Raw genomic sequence first — 24,798 nt, 5'->3', positions numbered from 1 at the left:
TCACGTTACCACTGTTACATACCCTTTAAGAGATCAATCTTTGTTACATCCTCTGTGTTTACACATCATCAGGGGAATCTAAAGCCAGGGAATTATTTTATATAACTTACAGTAAATTAGTGTGATTATCAGATGCAATATATTACCCAGAATCCCTAGCTACAGTGGTATCTCTATATTACGCCTCATTTTAGGGCAATTGTCCTACAATACCTGGCTGCAGTGTTACCTCTCTACAATATATGATGATAATGCAAAACAAAAAACAAAAAACTATTATTGTCCAGAATGGAAAACCTCTCTATACAGGGTGACTACAAAGTCTAGATTATATGGCGGATGAGACACCCGCCTGCGCACAGAAGTGTACTCCTCATCGCTACAAGGGGACATTTTCTGTAAGAGCGGTTATTGGAAACATCATTTTGATAACTTGCTGAGGGGTTGTGCATGGAAAACGGACAAATCAAGTAACATAAATGAAAAAAAATCAAAACAAAGGTGGTGTATGCGTCTTACCAGTTTTAGGTGTCAAACTCAAATCTGTGTCGGAAGAGGAGGACTGACGGCTGTAAGACTTGGAAGGTGAAAAGGAATAGGTTTGGTTTTTCAGAGGGGTGGAGGGTCCTGATGAGTGAGTATTGGGGATAAGCTCTTCATTGAAGGGAGCCCTGCCAGAAGAAGGTGGAAACATTAAATAACCCCTGGTAATAAGTCCGTGCTGAGAGCAGGACCCCTCCGAGCTAGGACGGGTAGGAGTGATTGGGCTCCCCCTGGTGGGAGTGGGCGGTAACATTCCCAGCATCCCACACTGCAAACGCTGCGCCTCAGACCAGCCGTCCAACGACACAGACAAAAACCATTACCAAAATAATGAAAGAGAAGCAAAAAGAAATAAGCATAAAAGTTCCTATAAAACAAATGACAGTATCATTATAATGCTCACAGCCAAACAAAGGAAAATAACTCTCTCTGCCCGTGTATCAGAAATGTTTCCTTATCCTCCAGCGTTACTATCATGCTAAAAAGAAAGCGACTCATCATCACCGGGATCACTTACCTGCTGTCCTGTCTGCTGACAACTGAACCCTTTAGGCCCCTCCCCCCTCCGCTGACAACCGAACTATATCTGCCCTCACTAACCTTCAGCAAAACTACAGCTGGACAGGAACTTAACGATCGCTCAATAAACTCTGCAGAAAGACTATGTGTCTTGTAATGTATCAGCCTGTGGATTGAGTTTTTATCTTGCATTGAATGAGGGCAGAATTGAGTGTCAGCAGAGGAGGTTTCGGAGGCACCTGTGTACCTGCACTGTCTGCCTGCCTATCCCCCTGCTCCGGGGGTCTGAGCGGTCTCGTACCAGTGTAGATGAGAGTGGGAACAGACACAGAGAAGTTCTGAGTGAGTCGGGAGCCAGAAGCAGTGTGAATTGGGCTGTTGTGAGTCGAGCGATATCCGTGGCTCGGTGGCTGGACCAGCGGAGACCTGAGGGAGGTGGCAGCAGAGGTGGAGAGAGAGAGAGAACAGGACACACAAGTTCTAGAGGTTAACAGTTATTTAGCTGTAAGATTGGTTAGTGGGAGATCCGCGTCCTAGAAGCATGCCAGGAGAGGAGAGGTCAGAGGGGACAGAAGCCAGTACCTTCATTCACCACTAGAGAGCAGCAGCAAGATCATAGGTGATCAACATTATAGCCCAACAAGAAGGGAATATAATATATATCTTATTTATAAGTTTATTCTGTCGACAGATTTTTGGGAAAACATCCGACAATTCATTTCACTAAATATTTACATTGAATAACTAGTGGAAGCTGTCGTCTCACTTGCTGGGCCAGTATATAATGAGATGCTAGCTGCTGTCTCCAATGGAATGGCAGCCCCTAGTGTGACTATATGCTTAGGGTCACCGTATGTCCTTCATATACAGACACATAACACTGTGGGGGGTGAACAGCTCTCAGCCATGGTTTTGAATTAACAAAAGCAGCTTTAGAAAGACATAAAACAGAAAAGTGTCTTGTTACTAACGGACAAATGAACGTGGTCTGGTGGGACGAAGCAGCGAGTTAGTGACGGGATGGCGCCGGCCTAGCTGTTCTCTCAAAGCCGCGAGGGTTTCATCATGCAACTAACGTACTAAGGTGACCGCGAGAAAGTGCATTGTCTTATTGTATTTATCTCCTAACCATCTTCTAAGCGGCAGTGACAAAGGACAAACCAGAGAAATCTTTAACGTCCGAAAAACTCACATACAGAGTACAGGATGGCTGGGAACACAACTAACCTCTAAATACTGGGCAGAGTGCCCCTGAACAGCGCTGTACAGTGTATAGAGAACCTGCATGCACAGGAGGAAGGGAACCCAATACGTATACTTACTCTTTCAGCTCTTTGCACGGGGAATGACTCGCCGGGGCGAACGGGGCCACGCTGGTCAGTTTATCAATGGTACACGCGGTTCCTATGGCTCGTACAACCAAACCAGATTCACCCTCTAGATCGAAGCACTGCAGGTAGCCGACCACGGCGTTCCCGCGCATCTCCAGCACCTTCAGGCCGATCTTCCTCTGCAGCTCACCTGCAATGAGATACATATGGTATATACACCATTATACCTTTATAAAAGGACAGCGCCTACAGAGAGGCCTCTCAATGGTCCTCATACATTATAACAACTTTTTATAACCTTTAGTCAAAGGAGTGTTCCTGACTGGTTCCGGTCAAGCAACACGATATACATAGAAAGATCTAAGACACATTTCCTCCTTTTATATTACACAATCGCTATATTAAGCAGATTAGGGAAGATATATAATTCACAAAATGTGCAAAGATCGTTTAAAAACGCATTTCAAAATAGACAAATATGTAGAAAACACTATGTATATACATAACAATTGTATCCAGTGTCCTTACTGTGGATATCGGAACCCTTGTGTCACTTTCTCAATTTATATACTATGTTATAATTCTATTTATTCACTACTATCTGCAGCCTTCATTTTCTGGAGAGTGACCGATGTTGGGGAACTGCGCACGCTCCTCTCTACGTAAACAGACGGCGCGCTCCGACAGCCCTAGAAAACAGGAGGCTGAACAAACAAGTAACTAACGCCAATCACAGACAGCCCTGCGGTGGGATATCAGGGTAACACTGAACAGCATATTGTACCTTCACGGTTCAGATGTCACTTTTAGGGTTCAGTCATCCGTTATAAACAATTTTCAATGGAAAGTGAAAATGATTTTCTCTCTAGATGAAACGGCTAAAGTAGCCGACATTTCTTAGCGAGATTTTCAGGGGTGACTGAATGAACAACTAGTGAACAACACGGATAGGATACAGTACAGAATGTTTATAAATAGGATCAATGGCCACTTCACTCTCTATAACTATAGAGAAAGATAAACATGTGATGGTGTAAAGAGAGCGGTAACTAATAGTTCTCAGGGTGAATGGTTATTAAAGACCCCTCTACATAGGAGAAGCCTCAGATTTATAGTGAGAGCTCATATAATTATCATGATTTTACTGTAAGCACACAACTATGTATGTAGAATATCTCTTTTAGGATATATGTTATCTGACACATAATAGTTATATTTATTATATTATTTTACATTATTGTTTTTCTTCTTCTTTTCTGTCTTTGTAATAACTTAAACTCTGTGTTTAGAGAACATATAAAAGAGACTCCGGAGAACAGTGCCCCCAGTGGCCAATTAAAATGAAAACTGGTATAATTGTTCCTTAGCATAGCAACGAGCACTATACATAGCCTACATGGAGGTATTGCCAGAGAGTTTGTAGATGCTATATAATTAAACAAGAGCAATAAAATAAGCAAGATAAATATAGCACAGCTGAAAGTAGAATACCAGAGATTGTATATCTTCGGGATTAGTAAATAGCCGTGTTACAGGACTACTCCTAGTAGAGCTATTTGTGACATTTATATGCTGACGGGTCTATTTGTTCTCTACAAGAATTTCTAGTTTTTGCAGCATGTAAACAGAGCCAGTTGGTATCACGCAATCGTACCATAAAAACAACCTATTGTTGATGGATTCCCCCACTCAGATCATACCTGAGAGGTTGTCCATAACACAGTCTATAAATCAACATCTAATAATAATAAAATGTATCTGTAAACATTCTAGGAACCTCTCCGAACTGGAAACATTCAAAACAAAAGCTTGATCATGGAGGAGGAGGAGGCTAAAATAAACTTGCGCACTGGGGGTATCTTCACTGGATAAAAGTTTCGATTAAGGTTAAACCCTTTTTAAATTTATAAAGGTCTCATCCGGTAGTACCATCGCACAAAATGATGTATACAGGCCGGGGGTTAGCGCTACTGAGCTCAGTGACGGTGACAGAAACTGTTCTGTTCGGCTCTACGTAAATGCTGAACACTGTGTGTACAACGCTACATCACTGGGTGCTATTACACGGTCACAGGCAGATTTACCTGCGAGATTCCTTAGGAAAGATGGATATGTTATCACATGCAAGATATTACTATCCGTCCCGTGCGGACATGGATCTAATAGTAGCTGCTATTATACTTACTACTAAATCCAGTTTATATTGCATTTATTAATAAAAAAAAAAGAGGGGAGGCCTAGAGGACTCTCTGATCACTCCTATTAAAATTAAAAAAAAAAAAAAGAGAACTCTTGATTCCCAGCAATGAGGGTATTCTTGTACCAGTTATCGCTTGTTTATACTACCAGATCCATCTATGTTAAACATTAACATACTGCTGCAGTGCTCAAGGCAACAACTGCGCAACATGGCGGGGGGAGCGCGCTAGAAAGGAAACTCAGACTAAGGAGAAGAGAAGCGCAGACGTAAGGGAGCTGGAAATTTGCAATCACAGCCAATTATAATATAATACACAAATGATGTTACTATATGTATAAACACCTGTAAATCTCTGTACAAACAGTAAGTTCTGAAGAAGTCAGTTTAGTGTTCACCTAGGAATCCTTGTGTATTACAAGCGATAATGCTGTAAATTATATATTATTAATATATTAGAAGCCCTCTGTGATTTATAATATCCCTATAATTTACAGGAAGTTCTGAGTATACATAATTTACCATATACTCAGGGGAACAGAGGAGAGTGTGGATAGTTTGGGGGTCCACGATCAGGGCTGGCTAGACAGGGGTCCGAGACGGGTTACAGGTAAGTAACAATACCACAAACTAAAGTAATGTTGTGATGTTTTGATTTGTTACAGGAAACACCTTTATGATATTTTTGGTGATAATTTAGTTACACACAAAGCTATTTACCACTATACAAGAAAAAGGCACAAATGAGAGAGGACATAACAACAGCTACATATATGAATCTATAGTAAGTTGGTTGTTCTATACATTGTGAGCATAATGCAGACTCCCTTACCAGACATCAGTGAAATCAGCCTCTGTCGGGCCTCGTTAGAGGCTCTAGGAGTCCGGATTCGGTCGATCCACTGGTATTCCGGATCCTCGTTCACCACCAGCTCTTCCACAAACCCGTGGATCACTACCGCGCGATAGGACTTTGGGATAGACGTGGCTGTAACACGTGTATAAAATATTCAGACAGGGTCTCGTTACAAAGTAACTAATAAGACAGCTAATTTCTGTACACATGAAATCAAAGCACAACTTTGTATCCATCGATTTGTAGTGTTCTATAAGCTTTCAACTAAATTCTGTCTTTACTAAAAAAAAGAGTCATCCGTTCTGAAAGCCGTAATCATCATCATCGGTTAATAATACAGTCCAAAGTACCGACATAACATCGTACAGATATGACATATGAATACAATAAACATAATAACAGACATGATACAAATAAACTAATATTTACATATCAGTGAAAAATGAAAGCGCAAACAATAAAAGTGACTAAAGATTATTCCTCTCGATAACATTTCCCATGGTGTCATTAGCAATTTAAGCGCCATGACACAGGGCTGTGATCTACAAACGCTCATTCCTGGAAGACTCGTCACACGCTGAGCCAGGGGCTGACATTTTGGATTTGGGAAGGAAGTTATCTTTCATTGAGACAAAGGAGACACATATTTAACAAGGTTTTCCCCTTTTTTCACGATCAAACTAGTGGCTGGTTTCATGGTGTTGTCCATTATTAGTTCCTGCCCCTTCATTTGTTTTTCAATTCAGCAATAAGGAATCCCTCCAAAGACATCCCCCAAACTTAGTAGAAAACCTGTCCAGTCTGTCGTGTTCTGCAGATGGCACAGACTGAGGGTCCCAGGAGACGGAACTGGAGACTAAGAACTGGAAAGCAGAAGTGATTGTATCTGACATCCCATATTATCTGCGGCCATAGTCCCTACACATCACCTTCCTAGCACGGAAACGTAATCCCAGAACACTTCCTAATAGCTGTGACATTCTCTCTCCAATACATTGTGCTCAGTGTGATGGAAGACCCACAGCTACAACCAGTGTCTATCTCTAATAAACCTGCTCCGGTATCTGGGATGCTGACATGACACATTACTCACTGCAAAAAAACTTCACCCCACAGGAGGATTGTCGGAAGCGATTCAAGTCATTGAAGAGGTCGACTTTCACCACCACGCTGATCTCCCCCCGAATTCCTAGAGGAATCAAAACACCATATTGTAACGTCACACACAACACTGAGGCTAAAAACACCGCAACCTTTACAGCGCTAGGAAACTTCATCCAGATCTTCTGACTGTGTTTCGAGACCTTTATTGGTCCGACATGGACTGAAACCTTTGTGGTTCAAGGACTGGTAACTCAACGTAATTGCAGCTGTTTCATTTTATTTATATATATATATATATATATATATATATATATATATATATATATATATATAAAGAAGTTTGAGAGCTGAATAGAATAATAGAACGGATATCACTGCTTGAATATTGGTTCTGATAAACTGTTTGTACTACGCTGTGATATTATCTAATCAATTTCTGTCTAGGATCTGTTTATTATATGAGCTAATTGTACGAGTCGACAGCCATATGTCTGTCCTTATGTGAAATCGCTGAATGTATTGAAGATTACCGCAAAATAAACCGAAGATTTGCTTTTCATCCGACTCTGCGTTCTGAGATATTATTTCCTTATCAGTTTGGTGTTTCCGCCCGGTTGGACATATGATCTGGAGACCAGGATAGCGAAGGCTATCTGGAATTTCCCCTACAGAGACTGTGTGGCCACAGAGGAAAGGATTTATTACCTTTCATTTTCTTTATGGTGGAATAGTACTATAGTCATTAATGGACTCCTGTTATGGGGTAAGAGTCTGGTGACGCAAATCTAATTTTCTTCCTTCTATTTTCCTCTCTATTACTAATACAGATTGCATTATATTTTTTCCCATTACATGTCTAAAATATCATTGACTGCACTGTTTTTAATTGCATTATGAGATGCACTGATTGTATTACTTGTAGTGGTATTGATATATCTGATGCATTTGACTTTATTGTACTGAGTTACATGAATTTCTTAAGGTTACTTTAATACTGTGTTGTCTCATTCGATGGTTATTGTTACATAAGCATTATTTTAACATAAGCAATAAGCATGAGGAGCGTGTGGGATGTGAACGGAATGATCACATAAGACCTCTGTGTGTGACGGGAAAAGGTGCGTGAAAGAAGGGAGTTACGGTAAACTCCACCGTATCACACTAGGAGGGGTCTGTGTCGCTATTTCAGAGACTGATTCGGGTATAGATCTTTTCACCATCCCTTGTTGGTTTTAACAAAAGCCATAGAAAGTGTGTCTGCGGTGATAGTGTCATGAGACTTTCCAATCAGATGACATGGTTGCAGGGGTCTGGGGGTCTGCAAGATGGAATACAGTGAAATATTGACTCTGTTCTTACACTGCGAGGTGAGAACTCCACTATCTGAGGTTCCGGGTAACTGTGTGGACAGATAGTGGACGGGAGTCAGTCCCTGTTGGTATTAAGTATACCAGAAGGTGGAACCCAGAAAGACGTCACCAGCTTGGCTAAGAGAGTGCATTAATTGAATGTGCTAAATGTGTGAAATATGATTTAGTTACTGTACTACAAAGGTTTGTGCTCTACTAAAGTGCCTGGTAAAGAGTAGGAATAAGGAAATTTATTTTCAAGTATTTTTGCTGTTATTATACTGTTAATACATTGAATGTGGTATTGCTTACAACAAGTGAGTGAAATGGACCTTGCAAGATGTATGTAGGATTAAATGTGGAAGTGACCAAGGCTGAACCTCGTGCCTCACTCCGCTGACTGAGGCTCCTACAAACATTCCCTAAAGTGTGTGAGTGACCATAAGGGTCCGCCAGGCGCTATTTCAGTGCCGTGAATGTGTAAAGTAGAATACCTGCGTTCTCGCCTTCAGATTGCATCGCTGGTAGAAGTGGCCAGGTACCCATGAGCTGATCGCACGGGGTCAGACAGTCTAAACAAGTGTGAACATCTGTGTGATCACTTAGAATACTCATCAGGGTAAACACATAAGACAGTCTTACTGAGACTGGAGATAGAGACTGAGTGACTTAGAAGAAGTGTTACATTGTGAACTGTGCGCTGCAACAATTGTGTGTTTCAATACGATATAATAATGGGACACACTCAATCCCTGGTGGATATTCCCAATGGGACACCATCTAGTCTCATGTGTCACAAACATGGGTTGACTGCAGTGAAATATTTGAAGAAATGGAATGAGAAAACACACAGGACGAACGAGCTGTTCCTCTCCCAGGTAACTGCCATAAACATGTTTTGAATAAATTAAGGAATGTTTAGTATTTTGAAAAAAGGGGTTTTTAAATGTTTCATTTCAGCTTCATGTTATTTTATCGTGAGGATGGCATATTGGTAGCATTTTCATAGTATAAATGTGTTGCCTCTAACCAATTGTTTTCTTCTTTGTAAGTTGGGTTTCTAAGTGAAAAAAAGCTTACAGCAGCTGTTTAACTCAACAATGCCGACATAAACATGGAGCAGTCACATAGACAGTTCAGTTAGTGACAGTGAGAGTTTTGCAGCATCACCCACAGCCCCTCTCTGAAGAATCTGAGAGCTGGAGGGACGTGCGCAACCAATCAATGGGTCCTTGTGAGAATAATCAGATCTTTTACTGATTACACAGTGACAGTACGGATACATGTTAAAATGTAGTGTTCTCAGTATTAACTATTAGTAAAGTACTGAAAGGATAATGTTTCATTTTAAAATTTGACTTTTGATGATCCTATTTATAAACCAACTATATAATTGTAGAATGAACAACAAGGGACAGAAGGTCGGGGCAGGGGGGTGGTGTGGGTGAGGGATGATAGCATGATGTGGCCCCTTGTACCTTGTGTTGATTGTTGATATTGAGGATTGTTGATATTAATTTGTTTGTAAATGGCACAACAATACTTTGCTTGATTGACATAGGAGCCACATCATCAGTAATATCAAACGCAACATTTGATCTCATCACTCCTCACTATGTAGGAAGGAGCCTTATTTGCACCTAGCAATCTTATCATTCAACGTTGCAATATTTCACACCCTGCTATCCTATTTCCGCTGAGTGATGAGACGTTTCAGCCTCAGAGGATGGAGAGTGGCAGCGATGAGCATGACTGTCTCTATATTGTCACACAGAATTATTCACCATGCCCCGACCTGTACAAAACCCTGATTTGGTTCTGTTTGTGGATGTCAGTTGCTTGCGGCGAGAGGATGTCAGTCTTGGTTCTGCATATGCTGTATGCACACTAACTTATACCCTGGAAGCCAAGCTTCTGTCTGGTCTACACTTAGACCAGTTAGCGGAACTTGTGGCTTTTGACAAGGGCTTGTGAAATAGCACAAGGTAAAACTGCTAACATTGATACTGACACCTATAGCACACACCAAGGTTGTACAAAACCTTTTGAATGCATTACTGAAACCTAAACAGTTGGCAGTCGTTAAATGCAAGGCACATACTAGTATATGATAAAAGACATTAATGAAAAATAAATGTATTTATGTCTGCAACATGTATACCTGATGAACAAATGTTAATATCTATGCAATCAGCCTCTTGTCCACAGGAAATCTCCTCCTCAGGAAGTATGTCAACCTGATTCTGAAGGTTTGTGGTGAAACAAGGACGGTAGGCCAGTGACACCCAGAGCACTTTTATTTGCATTGGCACAAGGAGCACACGGTCTCACCCATGCCTCTAAGAGTGCTATGATTGAATTGGTTAGAGCCTACTAACCACTACCATAGCTGCTAAGTTGTGTCAAGCCTGCTTGACATGTATCCAAAATAATCCTGGAAGGTCTGTTCCTACCACACCTTCACGCCTTCCTGCTACAGAAGGACCATTTCAGGTGGTACAACTTGATTTCATTCAGCTGCCAATGGTTAGATAACTGCAGTGTGTATTGGTATGTGTAGACTTTTTAAGAAAATAGCACAGGAATCAGTGTGTAGGTATGGATTGTCTCAAATTATATGATCTCATCAAGGGACAAATTTCACAGGGATAGTGTTTTAGCAGATCAAGTGGCAAGGTTGAAAGGTATAACCAGACTATAAAAAATAAATTACAGAAGTCTATGAAGCAGATGGGCTTGCCCTGGCCCGAAGCCCTGCCTGTGGTCTTGCATTCCATACGGACTACGCCAAAAGGACCAATGCACCTCTCACCATATGAGATATTGTTTGCAAGACTACCAAATCTCATGCCGACACCTGCTCCTGACCTCAGCACAGCACAAGATATCACTGTCAAATACCTGGTCAATATGAACAGACAGATTAAACATATACATGAGGCTATAACTTTTATCCAGCCTTATAATCCGGTAGCCTACCATGAACTAATGCCTGGAGATTTTGTGATGATTAAAAACGTTTTACGTTCCAGTTCCCTGCATGATCGGTGGAAAGTACCTTATCAAATTCTACTGACAACTTTCGACAGCAGTCAAAGCAGGTGAGAAGTCTATGTGGATACACTCCTCTCATTGTAAGAAGGTACAGACCCCTGCACCGCCCCCCTTTGCCTGAGCACATTCTTCTGACACCCTCAGTTGACCTATGGCCCCATCCCTAAAAAGAGAGCCATTGACCCTTTAGCTACAGGGCTAATAACGCCCCTTTGAGCCCCCTCCTAGTCAGAAAGGAGTAGTCTCCTCAACCCGTGGAGATGAAGCTGTTGCTGCTACTTATGTTGGTCCATTCGGCTGTGTTAAGACTGCGAATCACAGACCATGGGCAGGAGACCAAGGGAAATAACTCTATTTTGACTATTCATAAGGCTATTGCTAAGACTAATAATGGGACGAATTGTTGGGTGTGCTCCCATCTACCTATGGACTGAGTCTGGTACCTCTAGTGGCCATTTATGTTTTTTGGGACGAGGCCCTCAGGTATGATTGGAGAGAATGGGTAAAGAACCTGCCTGCCCAGGTTAGCTCTGAACGGCAGGTTGACTCACCGCCCCCCCCAAAGGTAATTGTGAGTGTTGGTTCACCAGCTATTTGTGCTCAGTTTAACGACTCCAAAGCTGTCACAGAAGGAGGTAAAATACAGATAGTTATTAAGTCTAGAAGAAAACTATTGGGTGATAGAAGCTGTCCTCACGGATTGTTAACTTTAAATGTACAAGAAAGACTGTCTTCCATTCTCAGAGATCACTATGGAGACATTAATCACACAATGGTAAGGGTATTCAGAAAAATAACTGATATACACAGGTTAAACCCCTTAAGCATAAGTGGAAATAATACCCGAGCATTATTGACAACACTCCTCAGGTCTGTGGCAATTCCAGGAACTCCTTTCCCTAGGGGTTTCTATTGGTTTTACAGCTCTAGTGCATATTCATGGCTACCGGTAGGTGGGTTAGGTAATTGCATCCTAGCCAAAGTGGCCCCTATGCTAAGAATCACTAAGACCCTCCCCAGTCATCCTCGCAACATTAATGATAAACAAGTATTCTATAAGAAGAAAAGAAATATAGTGTACAAAACAGATGGGAACAGTTCATGTATTCACTCCACAAGTAGGAGCAGGTATTTTATCAGAAAGGTTAGAGGAATACACTCAGTACATGGATAAAAGAGTTAATGAAACTAATGATGCACTAAAATAAATAAATAAAGAAATGGCTCAGATACGTAAGGTAACCTTGCAGAATGACCTGCCTTAGACCAGGCGCTAGCCTCAGAAGGAGGGACATATGCATTGATAGGGCAAGAGTGCTGCACCTTTATTTCTGACCATGAGGACACAAAAATGCAATAGAAGAATTGCAGGACCCCAGCGCTGTGAGGCAGAAGTGCTAACCACTTAGCCACTGTGCTGCCCGTGGGTCCCAATATGTTGCAAGGCAAAAATGTGTAAGAAAAAAATTGGGGGTCACGGTAGGTCCATCTACAATCTCCTATCGTGCACCTGTTTATGTCCCTATGCCTAGAATAATGTCCCCACCTAACGACAATTCAACAACGAAGCAGATTCCTATACAAATGGAAGGACCCTATTCAAACTTTGTCGAAAACATCAGATTTGCTCTTCATCTGAATCTGCGTTCCGAGATATTATTTCCTTATCAATATATTAGAGATGTTCACTGACCCCCGTGTTTTGGTTTTGGATCTGGATTAACTTCGTGTTTTGGTTTTGGCAAAACCGCCCTGGCGGGTTTTGGTTTTGGATCTCTATTTTTGTTTCTAAAATGCCTTTTTTTTTTTCTAGAATCACTTAATTTGGTTCAATTTTTGTTCCTACATTATTATTAACCTCAATAACATTCATTTCCAGTCAATTTTTGTCAAGTGACAATAAAACACTACTACCCCTCCTGTTTCCGTATGAGCAATTGCACTAAACAATGTTACTGGAGACTGAAGAGTGACAAGAACACTGCTGCTTTGTGAGCAATGTCACTGGAGACTGGAGAGTGACAAGAACACTGCTGCTTTGTGAGCAATGACACTGTATCTCCTGGGGAGGGAGGTACTTATGGAATCCAAAGCCTGCGAGATCCGACAACGCAACAATGATGTTTTCCCTCGATTCAGATCCGAGGACACGCAAGAGTACAGAGCCGGCTCGCGAGCCCACTCGGATCCCCTATTCGGGTGGGATATATATATATATATATATATATATATATATATATATATACACACACAGCAGTGATTGGAAGGAACTAACATATTTCTAGCAATTTATAACATAATATGTCAGAGCTGTGCGAGTCTCTATCATGTTTATAATATAATAGAACATGTCTTACCGTGTATGGTGTCGTAGATAGGAAACCATCCGGATATCACCGTGGCCGCCTCCGTGTACAGCAATGGGTCAATATCTATGTACACTTTCCCGATGGCGTCATTGGCGCTGTAGGTGTCATGGTCCAGCACAGTGATCTGTAGCGGCTCATCCTGCAAGTCCTCGTCATCCACCTGCACACAGACCAGGATGCGTGGGGTTAATTCCCTCATTGTTTACAGGACAGAGGTTGTAGTTCTAAAATCCCAACATTACCTCAAACTTAAACCATTCCGAATTCCACTGTGGATTCAAAGACTTCGGATACACGTCTGTCTTAAATGTGGTGTTTGCAAACTTAACCTGGAAATAAAGAGGGAGAACAAAGTGATAAATTACATTTAAAAGAAATCCCACCATAAAAACATTGTAGACTTTGTAGGTGTCTCCATGCTGAGTAAAATATATGTATGTGTGTGTGTGTGTGTTGCAATGTACAGGACAAGGCTGGGTAAATATACAGGATTTGGTACAGGACAAGGACAGGTACAACAGGATTTGGTACAGGACAAGGCCGGGTACAATGGTACAGGATTTGGTACAGGACAAGGCGGGTACAATGTACAGAATTTGGTACAGGACAAGGACAGGAACAACAGGATTTGGTACAGGACAAGGCCGGGTACAATGTACAGGATTTGGTACAGGACAAGACAGGGTACAATGTATAGGATTTGGCACAGGACAAGGCCGGGTACAATGTATAGGATTTGGTACAGGACAAGACAGGGTACAATGTATAGGATTTGGCACAGGACCAGGCCAGGTACAATGTACAGGATTTGGTACAGGACAAGGCCGGGTACAATGTAGAGGATTTGGTACAGGACAAGGCCGGGTACAATGCACAGGATTTGGTACAGGACAAGGCCAGGTACAATGTAGAGGATTTGGTACAGGACAAGGCCGGGTACAATGTACAGGATTTGGTACAGGACCAGGCCAGGTACAATGTACAGGATTTGGTACAGGACAAGGCTGGGTAAATATACAGGATTTGGTACAGGACAAGGACAGGAACAACAGGATTTGGTACAGGACAAGGCCGGGTACAATGTAGAGGATTTGGTACAGGACAAGGCCGGGTACAATGTAGAGGATTTGGTACAGGACAAGGCCGGGTACAATGTACAGGATTTGGTACAGGACCAGGCCAGGTCGAATGTACAGGATTTGGTACAGGACAAGGCTGGGTAAATATACAGGATTTGGTACAGGACCAGGCCAGGTACAATGTACAGGATTTGGTACAGGACCAGGCCAGGTACAATGTACAGGATTTGGTACAGGACAAGGACAGGAACAACAGGATTTGGTACAGGACAAGGCCGGGTACAATGCACAGGATTTGGTACAGGACAAGGCTGGGTAAATATACAGGATTTGGTACAGGACAAGGACAGGTACAACAGGATTTGGTACAGGACCAGGCCAGGTACAATGTACAGAATTTGGTACAGGACAAGGACAGGAACAACAGGATTTGGTACAGGACAAGGCCGGGTACAATGTACAGGATTTGGTACAGGACAAGACAGGGTACAATGTATAGGATTTGGCACAGGACAAGGCCGGGTACAATGTATAGGATTTGGTACAGGACAAGACAGGGTACAATGTATAGGATTTGGCACAGGACCAGGCCAGGTACAATGTACAGGATTTGGTACAGGACAAGGCCGGGTACAATGTAGAGGATTTGGTACAGGACAAGGCCGGGTACAATGCACAGGATTTGGTACAGGACAAGGCCAGGTACAATGTAGAGGATTTGGTACAGGACAAGGCCGGGTACAATGTACAGGATTTGGTACAGGACCAGGCCAGGTACAATGTACAGGATTTGGTACAGGACAAGGCTGGGTAAATATACAGGATTTGGTACAGGACAAGGACAGGAACAACAGGATTTGGTACAGGACAAGGCCGGGTACAATGTAGAGGATTTGGTACAGGACAAGGCCGGGTACAATGTAGAGGATTTGGTACAGGACAAGGCCGGGTACAATGTACAGGATTTGGTACAGGACCAGGCCAGGTCGAATGTACAGGATTTGGTACAGGACAAGGCTGGGTAAATATACAGGATTTGGTACAGGACCAGGCCAGGTACAATGTACAGGATTTGGTACAGGACCAGGCCAGGTACAATGTACAGGATTTGGTACAGGACAAGGACAGGAACAACAGGATTTGGTACAGGACAAGGCCGGGTACAATGCACAGGATTTGGTACAGGACAAGGCTGGGTAAATATACAGGATTTGGTACAGGACAAGGACAGGTACAACAGGATTTGGTACAGGACCAGGCCAGGTACAATGTACAGAATTTGGTACAGGACAAGGACAGGAACAACAGGATTTGGTACAGGACAAGGCCGGGTACAATGTACAGGATTTGGTACAGGACAAGACAGGGTACAATGTATAGGATTTGGCACAGGACAAGGCCGGGTACAATGTATAGGATTTGGTACAGGACAAGACAGGGTACAATGTATAGGATTTGGCACAGGACCAGGCCAGGTACAATGTACAGGATTTGGTACAGGACAAGGCCGGGTACAATGTAGAGGATTTGGTACAGGACAAGGCCGGGTACAATGCACAGGATTTGGTACAGGACAAGGCCAGGTACAATGTAGAGGATTTGGTACAGGACAAGGCCGGGTACAATGTACAGGATTTGGTACAGGACCAGGCCAGGTACAATGTACAGGATTTGGTACAGGACAAGGCTGGGTAAATATACAGGATTTGGTACAGGACAAGGACAGGAACAACAGGATTTGGTACAGGACAAGGCCGGGTACAATGTAGAGGATTTGGTACAGGACAAGGCCGGGTACAATGTAGAGGATTTGGTACAGGACAAGGCCGGGTACAATGTACAGGATTTGGTACAGGACCAGGCCAGGTCGAATGTACAGGATTTGGTACAGGACAAGGCTGGGTAAATATACAGGATTTGGTACAGGACCAGGCCAGGTACAATGTACAGGATTTGGTACAGGACCAGGCCAGGTACAATGTACAGGATTTGGTACAGGACAAGGACAGGAACAACAGGATTTGGTACAGGACAAGGCCGGGTACAATGCACAGGATTTGGTACAGGACAAGGCTGGGTAAATATACAGGATTTGGTACAGGACAAGGACAGGTACAACAGGATTTGGTACAGGACCAGGCCAGGTACAATGTACAGAATTTGGTACAGGACAAGGACAGGAACAACAGGATTTGGTACAGGACAAGGCCGGGTACAATGTACAGGATTTGGTACAGGACAAGGACAGGAACAACAGGATTTGGTACAGGACAAGGCCGGGTACAATGTACAGGATTTGGTACAGGACAAGGCTGGGTAAATATACAGGATTTGGTACAGGACAAGGACAGGTACAACAGGATTTGGTACAGGACAAGGCCGGGTACAATGTACAGGATTTGGTACAGGACCAGGCCAGGTACAATGTACAGAATTTGGTACAGGACAAGGACAGGAACAACAGGATTTGGTACAGGACAAGGCCGGGTACAATGTACAGGATTTGGTACAGGACAAGACAGGGTACAATGTATAGGATTTGGCACAGGACAAGGCCGGGTACAATGTACAGGATTTGGTACAGGACCAGGCCAGGTACAATGTACAGGATTTGGTACAGGACAAGGCTGGGTAAATATACAGGATTTGGTACAGGACAAGGACAGGAACAACAGGATTTGGTACAGGACAAGGCCGGGTACAATGTACAGGATTTGGTACAGGACAAGACAGGGTACAATGTATAGGATTTGGCACAGGACAAGACCGGGTACAATGTATAGGATTTGGTACAGGACAAGACAGGGTACAATGTATAGGATTTGGCACAGGACAAGACCGGGTACAATGTATAGGATTTGGTACAGGACAAGGCCGGGTACAATGTATAGGATTTGTTACAGGACAAGGCCGGGTACAATGTACAGGATTTGGCACAGGACAAGGCCGGGTACAATCAGGATTTGATTGAACGGGACGAGTAAATCAGATCTGCTGCTTGTTGCCATATCAGCATATATGTGCAGACACTGCAAACCAGATTGCAGGAGGCACCCGCCATCCGCTCATTAGACCTAGACCGTTAACCATCAAACCTATCGTAACTGATCATTTGTAATCGGGTCAAATGAACAGATTGCCATGTATACAGTGAGTGTTATTAAAATACTTTAGACACTGTCAACAAGAGTTTCCTTATACCTAATATAACAGGGTAATGAACAAAATATTCACAAAGGAAGCACAGTTCAGTTTTGGTTCCAGAAGAGCTTACAATCTATCACTATACAATGCATTAGAAGAAAGCTCTGACCTCCACGAAGGCATCTGTCAGGTCACTTGCTCGATCCATCACCGGCAAGTGGCGTCCGGCCACAATCTTAACCTTCAACTTTCCAGGCATGGCTTACTGGTTCACGATCATCTATAGAAGAGAGGATACAATGTGTCCCACAAGGCAGCATAGAGTGATTAGGATGTCACACGTAACCTTGCTGTATACAACATCTCTGACCTATACCTGATACACTAATGGCAGCACACTTACTGTAAAAGTTCTATGAAGAACTGGAATATGGAGCACAAGACCTGGGTAATGTGTGATCTTTGTACAGCTGATTCTTTAGGGTCAGAAATAGATTTCTAATATATATATATATATATATATATATACACATCACTTGTAAATGCAAATAATGTTGCATTATAATCAGGCTGATTATTTACATGCTGTTAGTGGGTGCAGTGTACAACGTTTAGTCATAGGGGTACTGAGCAGGCGGTAAAGACAAACGTCATCCCAGAAACTAAGGAGAAGAGTTTAACCTACATCCTTCACAGACATCTGAGCTGTTACATTGCATATTTCACCGACTTTCATTAACAGAAGCCTAGGACATTGATAGGGAGACGCATTGACATACTCGGGTCTGTGAACGTTAAGCGTCATTTAAGCGGATATGCCATTTTCTAATATCACGTGCCGATTTTATCTTGAATTCACACATTTCTATATGGATCCAGTGAGCGGAAAGGAACCATACAATATGAATTCAGTCTCAGAGCTCAATTCCAGTGCAGTGTTCAAAATGCAGACGTAGGTGAGCAGTGCGATATTGCCACCACCTAGGAACTAACCCAGCTTAGTGATTATTAAAGATAATATAACACTATTAGAAAACAAATCATTTAACGAGTGGCAACTACATGCAATGGGTAACAAGCATTACACAGGGGCTAATTTAGAGTTAGGAGAGCAAAATGCTGGGTGCAAAATTTGCAACTTCAAAAAAACATTTTTTGCTGCAGGAAGAAAGTGTAAAATAAACAACAGATTTAGCGTCATAAGGGTGCGACGCAGTCAGTGTTCAGCATTCCCAGCGTGCAGGAACCCACTGGGCCTTTGTACCCATTACAGTGGAATGTGATTTACTATAACTCAGTCACATTGTGGTTTATTCCCCTACACTTTATCCATATCCGCTTTACAGATACTTGGTAATAATGATTCAGGAATATAATATCCTAATGTGTATTCTCCTCCACTGACTGACACTTTTATGCTTCAGAGAAATTAATAAATTGGTTGTATGAAATGTTTAAGAGATCATATGAGTCATTTTATATCAATTATATCTATTGGTTCATTTAATCAATAATTGGTTCACGCACAAAATATTGCAGTTTAAAATAGTTATTGATTTATATGAATTGTATAATGTTATTCTAGCTGTGTGAATCTTTTTTTGCATTGTGTAGCGGAGTTACAGACCTGATCATCACAGTTGTTTATTCTAATGTTTAGCTGTTTAATGCCATTTGGTGTTAAGAAGCTTTTCCCTATATAATGCCCATGAAAGAAAATGTGGTCTTGAATAAAACTGTATAAAATTGCTGTATGTGGACTAACAACAGGGAGATCAGCAAACTGTGGGAACTGATCAGGGGATTGAGGGGGGAACCATCCAGTTATGAGGTAGATAAATAGGATGGAAGGGGTGGAAAAGATGCATTATGGGTGGCGTTTTTTTTGTTTAAAGGGACCTCATGGTATTTTTCTCCCTTTAAAACAACTTGTTTTATTTTTTTACCACGGCCTCAGAAATGGTGTAGACTGGGCACCAGCCTATACTTTCCGTTAGTCCATACTGGCATACTTGCCCTGCGGGAGATGCCAGGAGGTGGCGTGATCGTAGCTCTACCAGGTTGGGACACATTTGTGCAGCCATTTGTCTTGGCTCTATGGTAAGTCTGTGTGACTGTGTAGAAGTGGGAGGAAGTGGGGAGACAGGGCCAATAAGTAACTGCAATCTCTGTCATGTCACTGAGATTGTGGCTTTGGCTTCTGATTGGTCCTCCTGCAGCGATAACTCCCATGCCTATCTGACAAGAGGTTGGTGTGACTGGAGACTTTGGGGGGTATTCAATTGTTAGCGTTAACGGGAAAAAACGAGCGCTCAAAAAATATTACCGTTTATACGGTAATATTTCGTGCGAAAAGCGTTAATATGGTAGTTTACTCGCGGAATTTCTGAGCGGCGAGCTGAAATTCCGCGAGTAATTACCGTATTAATGCTAAGATTTTTTTGAGCGCTCGTTTTTTTTCGTTAACGCTAACAATTGAATACCCCCCTATTTGTCTTATGAAGTCAGAGGGGCAAGGCTATGATGGCACTAAACCCTGGCCACTCAGCGTGCAGGCGCTAAACGCTGTCCGCTCAGTGGGTAGGCGCTAAACCATGCCCACTAAGAGGGTAGGCGCTAAACCATGCCCACTAAGAGGGTAGGCGCTAAACAATGCCCACTCAGTGGGTAGGCGCTAAACAATGCCCACTCAGTGGGTAGGCGCCAAACAATGCCCACTCAGTGGGTAGGTGCCAAACCCTGCCCACTCAGTGGGTAGGCGCCCCTGCCAGAGAACTGTCTTCTCTCCTGGCAGTCCAGGAGTTCTCACCCAAATTCAAATGACTCCAGGACATTCGGAGAGTGGGTAACTATGAATTAAATGCCTTTAGCACAGCCAGGGCGCACTATATATGGGCAAGCGAATTTCTACCAATGTAATACAAATATTCACATGTACAACAGAGACACGACAAGGGAACCTGATCAGTGTTTTGGAAGAAACATGATAAATGGATAGTAAATGCCCTTTACTACATTTAGTGACGCTTGTCAGACTAAAACTAAATGAAAAATCCCTCCTCCATAAATAGCAGCACATACTCCCACCACATTTGTTACCACCCATAAAGTTAGAAAAGAACTGGGGTTCCACCCGCACTGGTTAATTTTTACCTGTGGTCATCCAAGTTAAATGGTATTTACATCCATATTAACCTTTGTTTTTGGAATGTATCCAATTTCCACCCAGTTTAAATGTATGTACAGGACGTGCAGCCGTATACACTTAAACATATACACTCAAAAAGAGAAAAACTTGCCTCATTAAAGCCTCAGCGAAACGCGCGTCAGCCCTTTGCGGATGTGTGTTGTCTTTGTCCCCCTTTCTAATAATTGGAATCTATATTTAAATGGATTTTCTATTACTTTCATAACCACTGTACATAGGGTTTAGAATCTGTCATTACAGACCGGAGCGCTAGAATATTATCTATATAACGGATTTCACTATTGAATAGTAAGGTGGCTGTTAATAAAACCGGTTACCAGACTGATTGAAGCATTCATCCCTACACAAACAGACATATAATAGTCAGCTTAATTATTGACCTAAGTGGGAATGCACCAAGTTAGACATCTATACGTAAATAGAATTTGGATTAATTACAAATGATGTGATTCTATGAATAAGAGCTCTCCATGCCCTAAGAAAGAATAGGCCCTAGATAATATTTCAATGAATGTTGGAAGTGGTGAGAATACCAACATCCGTTTATATACTTACATGTATATAGTTACATTCCAGAAGGAGTGTAATAAATTAGAATCATTATCAAATTTAAGATTTAGAGAAGTAAAGAAAGGCAACGACCAGCATTCCCAAGAATACTGCAATATTATCTCACATCCTCCACAATTTGTCACCATATCACATACATTTGTTTGTTTGTTTTTAATATTGTGCCACCTACAAATCAGGAGTTTCTCAATAAAATTAGTTTTAATGGATAAATAATTAAGATTACTATTTTTTAATATATGATTATATATCCTTGGAGTGCTTCAATCACATACACTTCTTCTTCGCTTTTCTTTTTAAGTGCATCTAACACCCCTTCACCACAATATCTGACACCCCCCATTTCTAATACCCCCTCCCCTCAATGTCTGACACCCCCCATATCTTACACCCCCTCCCCTCAAAATCTAACACCCCCCATACCTATCACCCCCTCCCCTCAATGTCTGACACCCCCCCACATCTAACACCCCCTCCCCTCAATGTCTAACACCCCCCATACCTATCCCCCCCTCCCCTCAATATCTGACCCCCCCAATCTAACATCCCCTCCCCTCAATGTCTGACACCCCCCACATCTAACACCCCCCAATGTCTGACACCCCCCCCACATCTAACACCCCCTCCCTTCAATGTCTGACCCCCCCACATCTAACACCCCCTCCCCTCAATGTCTGACACCCCCCCACATCTAACACCCCCTCCCGTCAATGTCTGACACCCCCCCCACATCTAACACCCCCTCCCTTCAATGTCTGACACCCCCCCCCCACATCTAACACCCCCTCCCTTCAATGTCTGACCCCCCCACATCTAACACCCCCTCCCGTCAATGTCTGACATCCCCCCCCACATCTAACACCCCCTCCCTTCAATGTCTGACCCCCCCACATCTAACACCCCCTCCCTTCAATGTCTGACACCCCCCCACATCTAACACCCCCTCCCCTCAATGTCTAACACCCCCTCCCCTCAATGTCTGACACCCCCTCCCCTCAATGTCTGACACCCCCTCCCCTCAATGTCTGACACCCCCCACATCTAACACCCCCTCCCCTCAATATCTGACACCCCTCACATCTAACACCCCCTCCCCTCAATGTCTGACACCCCGCCCATATCTAACACCCCCTCCCCTCAATATCTGACACCCCCACATCTAAAACCCTCTCCCCTCAATATCTGACACCCCCCACATCTAACACCCTCTCCCCTCAATATCTGACACCCCCACATCTAAAACCCTCTCCCCTCAATATCTGACACCCCCCCACATGTAACACCCCTCCCCTCAATATCTAACACCCCCTCCCCTCAATGTCTGACACCCCCACATCTAAAACGCTCTCCCCTCAATATCTGACACCCCCCACATCTAACACCCTCTCCCCTCAATATCTGACACCCCCCACATCTAACACCCCCTCCCCTCAATATCTGACACCCCCCACATCTAACACCCTCTCCCATCAATATCTGACACCCCCACATCTAACACCCTCTCCCCTCAATATCTGACACCCCCCACATCTAACACCCTCTCCCCTCAATATCTGACACCCCCACATCTAAAACCCTCTCCCCTCAATATCTGACACCCCCCACATCTAACACCCCCTCCCCTCAATATCTGACACCTCCACATCTAAAACGCTCTCCCCTCAATATCTGACACCCCCCACATCTAACACCCTCTCCCCTCAATATCTGACACCCCCCACATCTAACACCCCCTCCCCTCAATATCTGACACCCCCCACATCTAACACCCTCTCCCCTCAATATCTGACACCCCCACATCTAACACCCTCTCCCCTCAATATCTGACACCCCCACATCTAAAACCCTCTCCCCTCAATATCTGACACCCCCCACATCTAACACCCCCTCCCCTCAATATCTGACACCCCCACATCTAACACCCTCTCCCCTCAATATCTGACACCCCCACATCTAAAACCCTCTCCCCTCAATATCTGACACCCCCCACATCTAACACCCCCTCCCCTCAATATCTGACACCCCCCACATCTAACACCCTCTCCCCTCAATATCTGACACCCCCAACATCTAACACCCCCTCCCCTCAATATCTGACACCCCCCACATCTAACACCCCCTCCCCTCAATATCTGACACCCCCCACATCTAACACCCCCTCCCCTCAATATCTGACACCCCCCACATCTAACACCCCTCCCCTCAATATCTGACACCCCCCACATCTAACACCCCCTCCCCTCAATATCTGACACCCCCCACATCTAACACCCCCTCCCCTCAATATCTGACACCCCCCCATACCTAACACCCTCTCCCCTCAATATCTGACACCCCCCACATCTAACACCCCCTCCCCTCAATATCTGACACCCCCCATACCTATCACCCCCTCCCCCCAGGACAGGACAGCGCCCCCTCGCGGGCCCGGCTGTGGTATGATCAGTATGATTACACGGGGGGCAGCGCTCGGTATCGGGGTCTCTGTCACTCACACACTCCGAGAACTGGGATCGGGGCCACTCGCCCCCCAACATGTCTCCATCACCCCGATCTCACTGTCCTACGGCTGCTTCCGCTTCCGGGCCGGTCACTGACGAGTACGGAGCGCGATACAGACCAAGAGCCAGAGAGAGGCGAAGCCCTGACCCCAAATACCTGTATATTGTATTATACTTTATTACTAACACTTATCTATAGATACCTGTCTATTATACCTTATATTACTAACACTTATCTACAGATACCTGTCTATTATACCTTATATTACTAATACTTATCTATATTATATTGACATGACTGTATATTATACCTTATATTACTAACACTTATCTATACATACCTGTATATTATATTGACATGACTGTATATTATAGTTATATTATAGTGTCACACTGACATTACTCTGTACCATATATTAGCACTGTATTACTAATACATCTCTATACCATAATCATATATCACTCCAATGTCACGTGGGGAACACGCTCATCTCCTTCAGCACTTGCATGTGGCTGTATTATCTCATACTGTCTCCTGACTGGAGGGAGTATCACAGGACTCTGTAGTATATAGCTCATATATACTGTACAAGGCCCTATGTAAAATATCCTTTATCTACAACTTATTTTTTTTTAATTATTATTTTTACACCATATGGGAACATTATGCAGATTTTTCATGCCGGGAGCTGATTTTTAAAGGACAATGCAGAATTCTTTGCGGTTCTTCTTTTTTGATTTTAAATCCCATTGAAGTCTATATAAATAGAGATGTAGAGGTGTATAAGGCCACAGTAACACAATACAGGATACATGTAGTGGAGACGCTCAGCGGCGTTATCACAAGACTCCAGGTTCGCACCTCCGTCAGTATCCAGAACTTCAATACTAAGTATATTCCAGGAATCACTACACAGTTATTTGTAGCTTCTAACACATTACATTATATATGTAACAAGACCCTCTTCTCTCTG

The 24,798-nt window shown here is 43.2% G+C and overlaps 1 protein-coding gene across 13 annotated transcripts in view; it reads right to left on the bottom strand.

Moving 5' to 3' along the window:
- C2CD5 (C2 calcium dependent domain containing 5) overlaps positions 1-23,936 on the bottom strand; it is a 70,181-nt gene extending 46,245 nt beyond the window's left edge. For 9 of the 13 annotated variants that reach the window (XM_075210786.1, XM_075210772.1, XM_075210774.1 and 6 more), the window contains exons 1-8: positions 23,819-23,936; positions 17,715-17,825; positions 13,565-13,651; positions 13,311-13,482; positions 6,540-6,635; positions 5,423-5,578; positions 2,385-2,583; positions 520-671 (exon numbers count right to left, since the gene is read on the bottom strand). In XM_075210786.1, coding sequence (XP_075066887.1) covers positions 520-671; positions 2,385-2,583; positions 5,423-5,578; positions 6,540-6,635; positions 13,311-13,482; positions 13,565-13,651; positions 17,715-17,804 — 952 coding nt within the window. In that variant the 5' untranslated portion in view covers positions 17,805-17,825; positions 23,819-23,936. Of the gene's footprint in view, positions 1-519; positions 672-1,363; positions 1,489-2,384; positions 2,584-5,422; positions 5,579-6,539; positions 6,636-13,310; positions 13,483-13,564; positions 13,652-17,714; positions 17,826-23,818 lie in introns of all 13 variants that reach the window. The other 4 variants (XM_075210773.1, XM_075210780.1, XM_075210783.1 and 1 more) reach the window with 1 other exon arrangement.
- Positions 23,937-24,798: the final 862 nt, after the last annotated feature.

Source organism: Mixophyes fleayi, chromosome 4, assembly GCF_038048845.1.
Source record: "Mixophyes fleayi isolate aMixFle1 chromosome 4, aMixFle1.hap1, whole genome shotgun sequence".
Classification (NCBI taxonomy): domain Eukaryota; kingdom Metazoa; phylum Chordata; class Amphibia; order Anura; family Limnodynastidae; genus Mixophyes; species Mixophyes fleayi.
The sequence above is the reverse complement of the archived record's forward strand: the minus strand, read 5'-3'. Positions and strand labels throughout refer to the sequence as shown.